Genomic DNA, 16,827 nt, shown 5'->3' with positions numbered 1-16,827 from the left:
ATTGCTTTGGCCCCACAGGGATTTTAGAGCCACGATTTCCTTCCTTTTCTTAGTAAAACCTGATCATATGGTAACACTGAGGTTTGGAATGTGTCATCTGTCAGATGTTACTGTTTTCAAGCTTGTAAGAGAAGGCAGAGTAAGGAACGTTTGGGGCCGGTGGGTTGAATGGAAGTCAGTGTAAAGTTGTAGCTGCAGGAGAAACCTTTTATATTTCACTAATGGGCAAATGTATTTCAGTGTCATAGTCAGATTATTCTAATCAACTGATTTTATATATATATATAATGAAAGTATCTTTATGGCATATGTGAATTTATGTAGCATGTGTGCAGTGGCAGGAGAGATGGAGCACCAACTGGTGTTGTGCCGAGTTAATCGGATAATTTATCACCGTTTATGAAACACCACAAAGAATATTTTATCGTTTTTAAACAGCCGCTACTTGAAATAGACACGCGAGGAACCGCGACATGCATGCAGTTGTCGGCAGCACGGCGAAAACTCTGCACAAGACCGGTGAATGGCAGGCGAAAATGGTCAACAATAAGCCTCAGTTTAGCTTTGGCTCAGCAATCGCCGTGCACAAAACACACATGATTCGACTATCAGTCGACTATAGGCAGGACTTGACAATTCTGATTCGACTTTGTAAATCCTTAGTCGTGGATAGCCCTAGTAGGTAGGTAATTAAGTTTAAAATGAAAAAAATACGCTATTAAAAATAATAAGCTAAAACAAATCCTTAGAAAAACCTGTGTAAAATAATCATTTTTCATGGTATTGCTATAAAATTTTAAGTTCAATTTTAAGTTTAATTATTTACATTAGGACTCAACTAACATGCACTAAAAGTGCCTTTAAAAAGCAAACACCTAACTCTTTCCAAAAACAGTCAGCACCACACTCAGCAGAAGCATATGTCTAACATGGGGGTACCAGGGGGAGGGCAATTGCAATTTTGGTGGTTTGATCCCTGGCTTTTCCTGCTCATATGTCTAAGTGTTCTTGAGCAAGAGATTGAACCCCAAATTCCTCCTGGTGAGCATGGTAGCTCCTCCGCCATCTGTGCATTTATGAATTGTAAAGTGCTTTGCTTTAGAGGTATCTATAAGGCATAAGCTGACTTAGTAGTCAAATATAGCCTTGATGAGATTTTGAAATGACAGAAAAACACTGACACTGCTTATCCAGCAAGGGTATATACCATAAAGTGAAATGTTTATTCATACCTCACTCTCCATTCAGCCCGCCATGTTATGTAAAATATATTTATGTACAAAATACATTCAGTTTCACCTTTTCACAAGAACAACAATAGCAATTTACAGTATAATACAAGAGAACTAAAAAAAGATTAGTTTGTGTAAACATTGTCCTCAGTTTGTTTTATCAAATAAAAAAAGCGTTGTCAATCCCACATTACAAATATAATAGTTTCACTCTTATTACTTTACTCAGTATCAAAAAAGAAGACACAATTTATTACCCTAAAATTAAATGAGAACGGCTGACAAAAAACAAACACTAAGAACATGAATGATCAATGTAAACACACAAGTATGGAAATAGAACGTCTAAAAATGCTTTTAATGCTTTCACAAATTCAAGAAAATTGTGGCAATAAAATAATAAGTTGCCAAAAATCATTTAGTTTGAAGCTATTTCCAGAGTCACTGGTTGACCATGCTTGAAATGAAAGCAAGTACAGCAGTTTTCTCAAACGGGTATTATATACATCATGTGTTGTATTGCACATTACATGACAACACATTATTAAAACATTAGTATGGTACCTCTGCTTTCAGTTGTAATGAGGATTGGTGACAATCTTCAACTTTGATCAATTGTACCTACTGCAGACAACAAAGGTAGAAAAGCAAAATTTTTAATCACATTAATGTTAACTGCACTTGTAATTTCTGTACAAATCTAGATAGAAAGAGAAATTATTGCTCTAAAACATACATCACTCTACAGTTGTAAAATAATCTCTTGTAATTGTGTGTGACCTCTTAATTTCTCTCTGTGTGTGGCTGTCACCAGCTCAGAACCCCTTCACTTTAACAATAGATGCTTTGTCTTTCTTGCAGTCTAATTAAGTCTTTGGTAAATGCTGCTTGTTGTAGTTGTAATGTAATGTACTTTCTTCGTGTGTGTGTGTGTGTGTGTGTGTGTGTGTGTGTGTGTTCAAAAGGTTAGGTTACAAAAATAAACTTCAATCTCTCACAGCATTGGCTTTCTTTCATTTAAACATGTCCAGTAAAGTTCATTGCAGCATTAGCGTTCATGGTAATAGAAATGGAGACGATGGAGAAAATAACCATCTTGATAATAATAAAAGAATAAAAAATTAACTGTAGGGACAAAGATGACAATGATGATATAAGTAGTTGTAAGTTGTTCTCCTCAGTTTTAGCATGAAAGCTCATTACGATGTTGCTGATGATAATCACGATGATGCTGATGATAATTCCCACTAAGAACAGTAGGAATCTGTTAGTTGATGAACTGAGCACCTCCATGTGGCACCATCTCCGTTGCTCCCCACGCCACCATGTTACCCCTCTGCTCACAGCCCCGGCCATCCCGCAAAGCCAGCTCGGAAATCTCCTCCTCTGACAGCACCCTGTCCCACATGTTCACTCCTGTCATCTTCCCCACGAACGCCAGCTTGGGATCGAACCCTTCTTCAAACCCTGGCACCCCGCTGCTGTCAGACTGAGGGCAGCAGCTGTTCTTTTCCTGTCCAAGCTGGAGTGAGCCTCCATCGGGTAAAACATGTCCCTCAGCCACTCCGGGTGTGGAGGCCAGCTTTTTCCCATCTACCCACAGGGACGCCAGGCCCTGCTCAGACGACCAAGCCCCACACAAGTGGATCCACTCTGATATGCCTCTGGGGCTCACCACACCCCTTGCCTCCACCAGGTGAGCCTCCCCTCCGATGGTGAAGAGCGCAGAGGTTTGGCCGAGCAGCAGCTGGATCTCATATGGATTGCGGCGGTTTCCATATGAGAACAGCACGGTTTTGTTGGAGACAGTGGTCGGCTTCATCCACATGCAGACAGTGAAGGAGGAGACGGAGAGAGGGACATCTGGTGTGATTGAGGTGTAGATTCGACGGGAACGCATGGGGAAGAGAAGTGCCATCTCGCAACCTAAATAGCAAGGAAGATATGATAGTGTTCAATGTCAGTAGATGAGGATCGTTTCATATGTAACTTCAGGTTGCCGCTGTGAGCAATCTAGTGTGTCCATTATTAAGATATGTGACTGATGACGTTCTCCTTTAGAGTGCAGTTTTTGTTACTCATCATATGTTTCCTTCAGTATTGGTGATAGATTATAGAAGTCACCGACTTCTCAGTAGAATAGTTTAATTCTCAATTAAGCTCTAGTAAGGATGTGGATCACATTCAGGGCTAAAATAGTTTACAGGTAAAACGTTGCTGGTCATTCAACCCTGCCCTTATGCAGATGGTCAAATCAACTTTTATGTAAATGGCATCTTTAACATAACACAGTCAATCCAAAGAACTTGCCAAAGACAAATAAAATGCATGAAGTTGAAAGTAAAAAGCAAGATTTTAAACTTTGTAAGTAACAGAGAGTCAGTAAAGAGTTGAAGGAACCCGGGTGAACCATGTAAAATAAAGATGTATCTCGTGCAACCAAAGTAAAGACTTAGAGGAGTCAAACGTGATTCCAAGTTGATTGAAACTGGATCTAAACATTCATGCTGGTTCAACTTTACAGAAAAGGACAAGGTGCAGTAATGAGGGTGCTTTGATTTTCAGGACCATACACGATCATTTCAATGTTATTATTATTCAACTAGAGAAAGGTCTGAGCCCGCCAAAATTTGATATCCCCAAGGTTGTTATAGTTTGCATTTTATGTTTGTTCAGCTTTAAAAGGATATATAGTTGGGTGTATTTTTGATTATGATGTGGCCTGGCAAGAGCTGATAAATAGAGAAAAGAATTGGGCCCGAAATTAAACCTTGGGGGACTCCACATGAAATGAATGTTGAGAAAGAGCTCAATCTAAAGCTACAGCTTGATAAATCTCACTAGACTCTGTCTTATACCTTTCTAATAGTAGGACAGATGCATGGGGAGATTTGACTGAAATGCCTTCATGCATTTTATTGGAATATATTGCTGCTTAATATGGATAAATGTCGTTAAAATGGATTAAAAATTCTTGTTTAGCCATAAGCTGCCCTCTCCCCAGTGTGACCACACTAGATGCACTTGAAGGTACATTTAGGTGGCAGTATTAGATATGAAAGTCTGGTGAAATAAAACCAACCAGTCCAAGTTAAGTTCACATTCAGGTGATGACATCATGAATCATGGGAGTATTTTTTCCTGCACCACCAACTCACACACACACACACACACACACACACACACACCCATGCACACACACTCACACACCTCCCAGTATAGGTTATCTGGTTCATCGGTTTGTGCTGCTTCATTTCATTCTTTTCCCACTTCTCCTCTCTTTTTAATCATTCAAACATCCTCTCATACGTCTCAAACACTCCCATTCAATCTCACTCTGCATTGTGAAACCTGCTTTTGTTGGTTAATCTTTTGGTATTTAAAACACAGGGAGAAGCTGTGTGTGGTATTTGTGTTGCCCTTTGAGCGGGGCCTTTCCGGGCAATTTATTCTCCATTACATAATGCAGAGTAAATGCATTTTGTGCTGATGAGCTCTGTTGGAGGTATCGTAGACTGGAGCGTGTGTGTGCAAACATTACACACATTTAGTTCATGATGTGGAAAGCTGTTGCTTATCGTCCTATCCTGCATCCTTTATTTTTCCATTCTTCTTTTGAGTTTTCTCTTCATCGTTTTCATTCTCCATTAGTCTCTTATTTTCCTCTCTCCTTTCTCTCTCTAGATCTTAGTCTGCCCTCCCTCCCTTCCTCCTCTTTCTCTCTCTCAGTTAACTCACAGTTAGCGGACACACTCCATACCCAACAGGAGATCCCAAATATTGATGTTACATTTGTTTCAGGTTTCTGCCACTCAAAAATAATGTTAAAGTGTGTGTGTGTGTGTGTGTGTGTGTGTGTGTGTGTGTGTGTGTGTGTGTGTGTGTTCATGACGGTTTCCATCTGTTTCTGCTTTCCCAGGGTGCTTTGGTGTGGTTTTTGCTGCAGCTGGCTAATGATTACACCTCTTTCTGCCCTGTATGTAGGCCAGCTTCTGGACTCTAAAGGTGTGTGTGCGTTAGATGAGTAATAAATAACCTATCCTGTTTTCTGTTGTTGTTTTTTTTTCAGTTTTTATTTGATTAATTCTAGGAAATGAAATTATCTAACTGATGTGAGTGGTGCCTTTTGTAGGATCAAAACGTGGTCCAAGTTCACTTACTCACACTTAGTCACTCTAAGTTAAGTTAATTTGTTATTAGTCAGTGTTTAATTCAAGGATGGAGAATAAACCAGATGCTGTAATGTCTTAAATCTGAGAAGAATTTGTGTTCAGTCAGTCCAGCAAGAGTTTTATGTTATGCTTTTATTTTTTTCATGAATGTATTAGCTACTATTATTATCTTCATCAACATCTAAAAGTGTCTGTGTCATTGAAGTATCTGTCAATGAAAATGCCTGAGCTGAGAGTTTGGCCCAGAGTTTTTTCTTGTGTGATGACTCACCAAAAGGATTTCATGATGAATGTCAAACAAACCAAAAGTGAGCATTACGTGGCTGACCAATACCTGCCCAATAACCAGCCTGGAGACAGACAGAGGAAGTGGAAAAGGTATTTAGGAGAAACACAAGCTGCATGATTAGATGTTGGATGTTCAGAAGAAAAGCCTGACAGAAGGGTCTCTCATTCTTTCATTTGAGGCATGACCTGAATGTGAGAAAGGTGAAAACAAATACAAAGAAGCAGAAAGCAACAGGTAAAGACAGACACAGAGAGTGCCGATGATAAAATGGATATCTTACCTGCGGGTAGGTATCTTTGCCTCGATGACCTCAGCACCTCCTCCAGTTCCACCCTCGTCTGTTGCAGCGCAGTGAGCACCTCTTCTAAAACAATTCTAAAATCTTGTGATGTCACCTCTTGCTCCTGGTGCCCAGCCCCTCCAACATCTGGAATCTCAGATCCTGTCTTTGAATTCATCCCATCTCCTGGCCTGCCAAAGCAACTGGTCTCCATCTTGGCGAACCGGGAAGCTTGTGTTCGTGCTGCGGTGAGGAGCTGCTGTAGCATGGCCTCCAGATGGTCTGAATTTCCAACAGAATTCCCAGCAGCAGGAGAAGTCTGATCTCTGAGTTTGAGGCTTTCTCTGAGGCGGCTCTCAAGCTGAAAGGCCATCCTTCTTCCCGCTGTCTCCACTGCAACCCCACAGGAGCCACCATACTGGGCCACAAATCTGACCAAAAAGGACCAATGTAAAAGAGTTAACCTTTGGCTCCCAATTCACTCATAAAACCATCGAAATGAAAATTAATTAGAGCTGAAGCGATTTGTCAAGTAATTGAGTAGGCAATTGAAGAAATTACTGGCGAAAAGTTTGAAAATGAGCTACTTTGGAATTGGCCACTGTGGCCCAGGAGGTAGAGCAGGTTTGATCCCTGTCTCCTGCATTTGCACTTCAAGGTTCTAAATTTTAAAGCATGAACTCTGGATGATATAAAGTTGACAGATTAATACGTTTTTGAGAGCATTTTCACACTGAAATACTGAATTTGTATTGGGATCTGAGATGATGAACGGGTAACTGATTTTTAAGTTTCAAGCCTGACCTTCTAATATCATAAAGTTGCTCAATTCACATTATCAGCTTAACTATCATGAAAGCCCATTTCCTCTCATTTGATATCATAATTACTCGTACCTCTGACCACCTTCGTTCAACCAACCTGAGCATTTCTCCGCGCAGTGACCCCATCTCCACCTTGATGATGTCATCTGCATACTGAAGCAGCATATTCTCCCTCATCTGACTGTTCTCCAGCATCGAGAAGATTTTGTCCCATTTGGTCAGGTCTGGAGAACTGCAGGGGGCTGGGCTTGGTGTGGCTGGAGAGATAGATGGTAAAAAGAGAGGGAGAGAAAAGAGAAATGTTAAGATCGCTAACAGAAGATGAAATTATTGGGTTTTCCAAAGCATGTATGTAGAGGAGGATTTCTTTTTAGATAGAGGGATTTTCACAGTATGACACTAACAGTTGACTCTAATATAGAAAATATAATATGAATGGGTTTTGTCACTCCTAGCATTATTCTTTATTTTACTTCAATTTGGGGAAATAAAATCATCATCCTCACAGGAGTCCATGATTTAAGCACTGCTCCGTCATCATGTTCATATTGTGCTCTTCATAAAACGAGAGCAATGGAAAAGTGTATTCGTCCCACAGAGTTTAAAAAGGCTTAACTTGCTCAGTTATTTTCCAGACGCTGGGGCAGGTGTGGCTTCAAAGAGAGCAAGCAGGAAATATCTTTAAATTTTATCAGATGTGCTGAGATAGAACTATTACTATGCCCATGATCTCGCCAGCTTTGACAGGAACTCTGGGCCATAATTGTAAGGAGGACCACAGGATAAGGAAAATACATTTGAGTCTGTTGGAAAGAAAACTGTTAATGCTGCAAGATGAGGATGTCTTCTTTAGCCGCAGACATAGTGGAGGGCAGTTGAACAGCAGGTAAAATGAAGAATACAGGTGGGGGGAAAAGAGGAAGTTGTTAGGGGAGAGATAAGAACGTAAGAAAGAAACTGGACAATTGACTCATAAACTACTCTTTCCAGAAAGATCATCTGGCTTCCTGCTTGAATGAGAAGGAAGGAAAAGGAAAGTTTCTTTCACACTAAAAAGGAAAGGGAAGATCTGCAGAGAGTAGGGGAGAGATAACAACAGAGAGAAACTTAGAGATAGGGAGATAAAGCAAAACTAGGGTGTAAAGCAATCCCAATCCGGGAGCCAGAATATGTGTCAGACACACTGTGCTGATTAACGTCTGGGCCTCTCAAAGTCTGTTTATACCTGCGAATGTATTCTAGAGGGGCATTATCAGAGGACTGCGGGAATCATTAGGCTAAGGTCACAGGTTTATAAAGGATTTAGATGAATCTGGACATAAGTAGAGTGTAAAAGAACCCGAGATATTAGTTTAAGCCTTTCTCATACTTTTGACCTACTGAGTTTGAGGACTCATGAAGTCTTTCCTGTTATTTTGAATTGGTTACTACTTATATATAAGAGAGATTACTACCTGTTTAGTTGTTTTACACCTTATGTTAATTAGATTTACTTTTGATTTACTTTTGAGAAATTCAGAGTTTTGAGCAGGTCAGAAGCGATGATCTGTGTCTTCCACCAGGCTTTGACGTCTCTCTGCGTCACACACCTGCATACAGACTGCACTGCCCTCACATGATTTGACTTTTCCTCCTGAATCCAGCAAGTAAATTGTGAATTTGAATGTCTTTCTTTTGTCCTTCTTGCACCCACCTTTTCTTGCCTTGGCAGGCCAATCTACCCTTAGCGCTGTAATTCATGTGCTTGTATTTCACTATTCCTAGTCATTTGTTCAAGTCTTTAACATTTTTCCCTTCAGTCAGGGTTAATCACACGCTGTTGGTGCTGCAATTATACCTCCTGCCAGCTTTTAAAACAACAAACAAGCCGAAATGAAAGCTGCGAGGGGCCCGTTGCACGCACACAAACTCATTGTGCTCACACTTTCTCCATGTGCACACTTGAACAGATTATTTTCTCTCACAAACGGTGATGCTTTCCCAAACAGCTGAGAGAAGAGATTCATAATGATAAACTGTAATGTGCCTGCGATTTGGGGCCAGTCATTCATGCTGTAATATGTGTCGGTTCCGGTAAGCAGCTGGAAAAGCCCTCTGATTTTCTGCCTCAGCATATTCTTTGATGCTGCTCGTCTCATACATAAACTCCGTCTCTGTCTCTCAGTCTGTATACTGTACATACTCTGGTCCTTGCTTCCTCTGCGCTCGGTCTCTTCTTCTGTCTATCTCTGCATTTAAAGATGCCTTTTAGTACATAAAATACAAAGTACTCATCTAACTCTACTTTTTCTATACTATAACTACAGTTACTTAATGCTTTCACTCTTTTTCTCCTCAGTCTCTCAGTTGTTGTGTGCTCTGTCATCTTATAGTAATATCATTGCTGTCGTACTTCTTAAATCATAACTGCTCTGCACTTTTTGTCAGTTTTAAGGGCTCAGCTCAGACACAGTATATTTATATTTTATTATGCTGTATTTTCAATCACACAACCCCATGCATGAATCCTACAAAAAAATCAATATCACGCTCCATAATTCAATTATATTGCAACCAAAGCCATCTGAGAATCTTAATCAGATAAATCTTTGCACACACACACACACACACACATACACACACATGCACAGTATAACACTTACGTTCTCCTGTGTCTCCCTCTGTGATTTCATTGAAGTAGGCTTCTGAGTAGTTGACATCAATATCATCCTCATATGCAAGAACCAGACACACACACGCCGACAGCACACACACTGCCTGGGGGAGCCTCCACCGAAACATACTGCTGCTGCTGCTGACCGAGTGTGTGAGGATGAATGAGTGTGTCTGGTAAGTTTCTGCTCCTCTGCCTATCTGCTTGTTGGGTAAGTGCTGTGAGAGAAGGTTACTGTCAGGTTGGCTGTGTGTGTTTTGTTTGTCTCTGCTGCTTCTCGCTGTCTGTCTCACTTACTACAGCGCTGCAGGTCCACCACTCTCCTTTTCAACCCCTCACTCTCTCATACTGTATTTGTCCCTCCCCCTAATGCCTTCCCACCTCTCTCTCTCTCTCTCCTTTTTCATTAAATGCTGAGCAATCTTTCGTAGGAAGCTCAAAAGTGAAGAGCACTCCAGCCACACAGAGCTGTACTACTACTTTACTTTAATCTTAAAGGATACATTTGGTTGATTCCAACGTGGGTCTAATTTTTGTAGTTTTGCGAATAATCAGTTAGGATAACTCTCCACAATCAATGCTGAGATGTGGGAACATAGCTACAGCAAAGTCTGACAGGGCCCAGGCGATCAGACAGGTTTAAACCCAAAAATTAGCACACCCATGACTCAATACTTTATTGCCATGCAACTAAGTTGCTTGGAATTTGGTGCAGTGTGCTCATTAACACACAGAAGTGTTGAAGTGAAGAAGTATAAAAAAAAAAGAAGAAAAATACTCCCCCATCCTTCTTTAACCATACACACACACAAGCATACCATCTTAAAAGATATAAGTTAAATAAAGATAAAATTTTTAAAGTAGAGTGCCAGTGCTGTAGGTCATGCTGCAAGTCAGGACAGTCAGTGGAGTGGGCTTGAGGATCCATTTAGTAGATAGTCGTGCAGTCGGTGCTATTGAGGAAGCGGGTTGTTTTGGATTAAATGGCTCTCAGTATTTTCCCTGAGAGGAGAGTCACCAGATTGGTTTTATCTTCCAAATCAGTTTAGCTTATATGGGTTTTTGATCTGCCTGGTCATGTGACTGTTTGCGATCATTTCCTTATCTGTCTCCTTTTTGCTTTCCTCCAGGGATCCATTTCACCAAGTTTACAACATGCACCTTGCGATTTGCATCTTGAAATAATTTCCTCTTGTCTTCATTTGGACAAGTTTCACAAATCAAAATAAACTTCATACCTGTGACCCATGCATGTGGATGCATGGAATTTGTAAGCGATCTTTTGTGGAACCGCTGCCACCACCTGCAATTTGCATGTAAGCAGTGCTCACAAATCTCTTTTTTGAAATGGGCCCCATATCTCTGTGATGACTGCCATCGTATTACCAAAAAAAAAACCAAACAATTGCCAATCCTACAAAGGTAAGATCCAAGTTGTAATAAACTGGAATAATTCTTCAACCCTAAAACTAGTCCTTATACTACTTCTACCTCCTGAAAAGGTCATTAATGAGCACTGTCCCTGTCAAATAAACAAATAAATTAAATGAAAGGAAATGAATGAAAGGAAAAGGGAGTTCTTGCCTTTGTTGCCAAGTGCTTGCTCATGGTGGGAATTGTTGGGTCTCTGTAATAATACTATAAAGAGTATGGTCTACCTACTCTATATGAAGTGTGCAATGGGATAACATATGTTATGAATTTGCGCTATATAAATAAAACTAAATTGAAATTAATTGAATTAACTCTAAACCCTTCCCCAAAAATGTTTGATCCATTCTCTGATCTGAACCTGTTGTTACACAAAATGATACATTAAAACACATGAGGAATTTCCTTTGAAGAAAGGTATGAAAAATTTCTCTAAATTTCCATCCTTGTGAAAACATGTGGCTCTCACAAATATAGAAGTGAAAAAGCAGTGCTCAGCGGTGAGTAATGCGTCGTTGGAGGTAGCCTGTATGTCGTAATCAGATATAACTGCAGCTCCTGCGACTCTTATTGAGAACGAGAAAGAGAGAGAGGGGGAAAGAGGTAATGGACAGAGGAGAAAGCAAGGAACATAAACTTTCCTGATTTTTGCCCCATGCAGAGATTGTGTGTGTGTGTGTGTGTGTGTGTTTGTGTGTGTGTGTGTGTGTGTGCTGAGGGAAGTTTGAATGGAACCCAGACATCAGGGGTTTCTAAATGGGTTTATTGTTCTCCTGCTTTCCTCTGTTTGTTCATTTATTTATTTGTCAGCCTCACCGTGTGTGTGTGCATATTTGTGTGAATATACTGTATTTGTGTGCATTTGTATAGTGTGAGTGTGTGACTGTATATATTGTGTGTGTTTTAAAGGGCATGGAAATAATCACTTCCTCTTGAGGTTTTAGGATTTGCCCCTTCTCCCACTCTCACCTCATTCCCCCTCCCCCCATCGTTCTGTTTGCCTGTGTCTCTCTTTCATTGTGTCTGTTTTCCCTCCCTCAAATATCTACTGAAACACACACTTGTTCACTTGTTATCTGGGTGAAACAGCCTTTTCATTCAGACAGAGAGAGAGAGGGAGTTGTGCGAGAAAAAGGGACAAGTAACTGCTTCGGAAGAACATGATATTGCTTTTACCAGTGTATTAAAGCGTTTACGTTTTGAGTTGTTGAGTTGTTGTGTGTTTTATGTTTTTTCATTCAGAAGCTGCAGAGATTTGTTCGGGTTCATATAATAAATACTGAGTATTCATATGAATAGTTGCTGAGAAGCCAAAGAAAATAGTGCATCTACCAAGTTAACTAAGACATCAACTGAACATCTCAAAGAAAAAGACTTTAAAGTAACCATAGCAGAAGCAAAAAATCTTATACTGACTGGCAAAAGTTGAATTGAATGTGCAAATAGAACAAGAATGATGTATTATGTAAAAAAAAATAAGTAAGTAAATAAATGTAAGTGAAAGAAATCTAATAACAACTACAAGTACACACTTCAATAATTCCGAGTATTGAGAGAGTAATAAGGCACTTTTGTGCTTTTTAAAAAGAAATACTTTGAATTGTGAATTATGTGAGAATGTGTGTTTGTTGATTTAAAATATAGCCTTCAAAATATAGACAATGTACTGAGAGGATCCAATTACATCACATATATAAAGTAAAAGTATAAGGCTCATTAATGAAAGATGGGTTGCAAGTTCTTACAGTATTATGCAATATTGAGGTATTTAGTAGGTAAATGTTTTTGTCCCCTATTTTTTGTCATCCATTTACTTTTTTGAACAACTTTATTTTGGTTGTGAAGAATTTATGATGCAGAAGTGTACTTCAATACAACGTGACGTCACTTTTAGCCACAGAGGGCAGTCTTTCATGCTTTTATTAAGCTACTATTCTTTTGCAAAGGTCATTGTAATTTTTAACCTCTTGTCCCCGCTGACAATAAGATTAATTTCCTGGAAAGACTGTATAACCATGCTGGTCAGTCCTTATCTTCATAGGCCACAATTTAAAAAGTTGCAAAAACATTCAATAGAGAGCAAGAGAGGACAGACATGTGTCTCATAACTCAAAACACAGAAACTAGCAGTGAAAGCCTGATGGAAGCATGGTCTCTAATCATTCAATTGATACCACATTGAAGTCTGTAGATCAAATAGCAACTGAGCTGTTAGTCCTGGAATTTTGGCGAAACATCAGTTAAAAATGTTGTGCCGCCCAAGGGAAAACAAACTTATCATTTCTGCCACGGTTTGACACTCTATGACTTGAATTTAATTGGACAAAAAGCTGAGAGACATGCTGACTAGACTTAAAACTGCATTTATGCCCCCAAAAAATTGGAATTAAAAAACTTTTTTAGCTGACAAAGAAAGCCTAACTTTTATATGTTATTTAACATAAGAAGGCACTAAAACAGAGTGGTGTGTGGATGTAATGCCTTATCATGGAGAGAGGTAGAGTCAGAGGCAAACGAATGTAATGTTTAAAGAAAGAAATTTAAAAAGGCACACAACTGGTGTGGGTATTTCCACAGTATGTGTGTGCATGTGTGCAGTGTAAATGTTTCCACCTGAGGTGGGAATTAAGCCAACTGGAAACACATCATACATGTTGATCACATCACTTCAGTGTGTGCGCAGGTACGTTATGCATGTTGTTGGATAAATGTGACTTATTCTGAAGAAATCATGGATAAAAAATAATTTCCTAGATTTTTTTCTATTTTGCTAATTCTTACAGTATTGAAGATTGAGGAACAAATGCGTAGTTACTTTGCAAGACTCCAAACCTCATCATGTATCCATAATTCATCAGAAAAATAAGTCTTGCTTCCTATTTTTTCACCATTAAAACAAATATGCAATGTTTTTACTTTGAGATGAGTACTTTGAATTGTTTCACTGTCACTACAGGGAGGACTGTACGTTGCAAAACAATGTCAGTAAAGCTTCTGAGAGGAAAAAAGACAAATAGGGAAAATGATTGATGAAAGAAGCTAAGAGAGATACAGTTGTGTCCACTGGAGATGTTACGTTTACCTTCATGTTCTCACTTTTAACACAGAACACAGATAAAAAGCAATCATACATACAGAAAAATGTAATTCTGCCAATATTAAGTTGGACATTGCTATACTCACATCATTCTGTTACACATGAACTGTTGCGGAAGGGGCTTTAGCGTTACAAGATATAGCATGTTGTTGATTCTTGAGATGGATAGATGGACATAAAAAGTGTTTGACTCTAGCAAAGTGTGGATTGTAACTCTGCTCCTGTCATGTAACCATGAAGGTGACTAAATTTAATAGTTTCTGATGTTAAAACATACCTTAACTATAGGGACTTAACTATAGACAAATGTCCTTTTTAGTTTAAGTATGACCTTTAAGTAAAATACTTTACACCAAGGGATATCATATCCTTTGATATAAAGCATGCAGCTGACTCAGCAGTTAATGAAAGAAGTGTTGAGGAATGTGACTCACTGATGAGTCTTGGATTAAGTGGTAATGATGAGGAAGTCAGAATGGATGGGACATTTTGCCTGTATGGGGAGAAATTATCTAGATGAAAGGGGAGGATAGTCATTGAGTTTGAACTTTGCAAGAGAACCTGTCAGTGTGTATGAATATAGATCTGTGAGTTTTACTGGCGCACATCTGGTCTGCTGTTATGGTGTACACTTTATGATTTACCTATGAAATATTTTCATGCATGAAACATTTTGAGTCATGTGTTCACGTGATGGAAATGCTTAGTCTTTCTTTACACCCCCTGCAACTGGATCCCTTTCAGAGAGCTGAGAAGTCATGTTTCAGTTGGTGCTGAATACTTTTTATGCTGCGTTGCAGGGGGGATATTTTGTTCATGCGACAAAAATGCACAGAATCCTAAATCTATGGGCTTTCTGGGTGAGGTTTGACTCCCATCTCTTACATTTTGATGTGACTCTTTCTCCCTACCCCCACCCACCTGAGGTTATTGGAGCTGTGTGATATATGACTTTCGGGACATACGTACATACACGAAATCAGAGTTGGAAGCTAGAGAAAACACATTTAAGTTGTAAAGCTATCCAAAAATGTCCCTCTGGATATCATTTGTGCTGATCTCTGCATTTATGTCCTGCACTATAACCTCCCTTGCATAAGAGTTCAATGTTTAGGAGTTTCTTTTGGAAAGTTATGTGCATTGCTGGATATGAACGTAATGTTCCTCTCTTTGTCCAAAACAAATCTGCAGCAATAGTCGATTAATTTATTAGCCAATCGACAAACAACAGGAACATTTTGATAACTGACTAGTTGTTTGAGCAGTTTTACAAGCAAAAATTATTCCAGCTTCTTAAATGTGAAATATTTTCAATCTTAATAAAATAAGCAGAATGTTTGGGTTGCTCGTGCCATGGCTTTATGAATTGTTGGTCTGTTGGTTGGGCTGTTGGTCAGTCTCTCTGTCCACCACTTTGGTTTGGACTGAAGTATCTATTAAACTATTAGATGGATTGCATGAAATTTTCCATTCAGGGTTCCCATATGATGAATCCTAATAACTTTCGTGAACCTGTGACTTTTCATTTAGCACCACCCTCTGGTGAAAATTTCTAATTTGTCCAATAGTTTTATTTTTGACCAAATGCCTGCAAAACTGATGACGTCCTCATTAGCCTCGACTGTCCTTTGGGTTTATTGCTAATTAGCTAATTATTGCTTTTCTGGTTGCTTAAATGTTAGCAAGCTAACTAACTAAGACAACTAACTAAATGTGTTTGGGTGTTTTTGTTTCTTTCTTTGCATTTTGTTTTAAAAATAATTTCTTTTGACTTTTATATAGCCACTTTTATATACTACAGGAAATAGGGCTGCGTGTGAGATGTGTAACACCTTGTTTTTGCTCTACAGTATGTGCTATCCCTTCTCTCAGTTTAAATGTATCTTGATCCACTTGGTTGTTGGTCTCATAGACTTTGGGGTCTAACATGTCATTGAAAACTCAAATATGCATTTGCATCTTTAATTCATATCTCAGAAAGATACTTTGATTTAGATGCGCTGTTCTCAGCGCTGTTACAGATACCTTCACTTTATGGTTTTGTCATTGCTGTGGGATATAATGGCCTTTTTACCAGAGGCATATCTATAGCAAAGGCACAGAAAAATAATTTTTCCCATGACTCAGACTGTATTAGGGCCCTCTTAGGGGCTTCAGGGAGATATATTGCACAGACATTTTAATATAGTAGGGACAAAGAAAGAATATTACTGTTAGATTGCCAATAGCTGTATTAAAGTCATTTTTTATTCACAGTTAAGTATCTCTCCAGAATTGGTAATTGCATTTTTTGACTCACCTTGGGATTCTAATGTGACATTTGGAAAACAGCACAGCAAAAGAAGGCCATCATGTCCTCTCCTGCCTCTTCACATAAAGTTAACAATATGGATCAGTTAGTTCTCTGTTTTCTTGGAAAATGTCCGTGGAGCCTTTCAAAAATGTGGCCTTTGTGTGCTAAAGAACCAAAGGTCATTGCAGAATATTTTATCGAGATTTGTAAGTCATGAGGATGGGTTGGGTGTATGCTGGAATGAAGGTACGCACACTGTGGGAGTCGAATGAGGTGGTTTCACAAATTAAATATAGGTCAATAAGTGCATTTATTCAGTAATCAGAGTATATTCAGCTCAGGCTGTGTCTCACATGTACTGCCAGTGTGTTTAGATGTGGGTGAGTGTGCTCTAACAGGTAAGCTCTATAAATCTTAATCATTGTTTCTGTGCAGACTCTCGTCTCCTCCTGCCTTTTTACATTCCTCTGAACAGACCTGTAACTGCTACAACCTCAACTTCATGGTTATTACCAGCTCTCTCTTTCTGTACACATGCTGTAACTGTCTCTTTTTA

The 16,827-nt window shown here is 39.2% G+C and overlaps 2 protein-coding genes across 5 annotated transcripts in view; one reads left to right on the top strand and one right to left on the bottom strand.

Annotated features, from left to right (window-relative positions):
• veph1 (ventricular zone expressed PH domain-containing 1) overlaps positions 1 to 16,827 on the top strand; it is an 80,613-nt gene that overhangs the window by 19,740 nt on the left and 44,046 nt on the right. The window contains exon 5 of one of the 4 annotated variants that reach the window (XM_038693148.1): positions 5,152 to 5,637. The exons of the other annotated variants lie outside the window; for them this stretch is intronic. Coding sequence (XP_038549076.1) covers positions 5,152 to 5,186 — 35 coding nt within the window. The 3' untranslated portion in view covers positions 5,187 to 5,637. Of the gene's footprint in view, positions 1 to 5,151; positions 5,638 to 16,827 lie in introns of those variants that run through there. 4 annotated transcript variants of the gene reach the window in all.
• ptx3a (pentraxin 3, long a) lies at positions 1,190 to 9,759 on the bottom strand. Its single transcript, XM_038693149.1, has 4 exons — positions 9,440 to 9,759; positions 6,895 to 7,054; positions 5,974 to 6,404; positions 1,190 to 3,158 (listed from the first exon to the last, which is right to left on the bottom strand). Exons 1-4 carry the CDS (start codon positions 9,576 to 9,578, stop codon positions 2,500 to 2,502), a joined length of 1,389 nt encoding a protein of 462 aa, XP_038549077.1. The 5' UTR covers positions 9,579 to 9,759; the 3' UTR covers positions 1,190 to 2,499.

This window comes from Micropterus salmoides, unplaced genomic scaffold (genome assembly GCF_014851395.1).
Source record: "Micropterus salmoides isolate LMB-PRFRI ecotype aquatic unplaced genomic scaffold, ASM1485139v1 Ms_hic_scaffold_3, whole genome shotgun sequence".
Lineage (NCBI taxonomy): Eukaryota > Metazoa > Chordata > Actinopteri > Centrarchiformes > Centrarchidae > Micropterus > Micropterus salmoides.
Note: the sequence above shows the minus strand (reverse complement) of the source record. Positions and strands in the feature narration are given on the sequence as shown.

What these genes read in the sequence shown, in the direction of transcription:
- ptx3a (XM_038693149.1), bottom strand. Translation starts at nt 9,578, where the DNA reads ATGTTTCGGTGGAGGCTCCCCCAGGCAGTGTGTGTGCTGTCGGCGTGT. An exon ending in CTGCGCGGAGAAATGCTCAG is followed by an intron (nt 6,405 to 6,894) that starts GTTGGTTGAACG and finishes CTTTTTGGTCAG; the next exon opens with ATTTGTGGCCCAGTATGGTG. An exon ending in GCAAAGATACCTACCCGCAG is followed by an intron (nt 3,159 to 5,973) that starts GTAAGATATCCA and finishes CTTGCTATTTAG; the next exon opens with GTTGCGAGATGGCACTTCTC.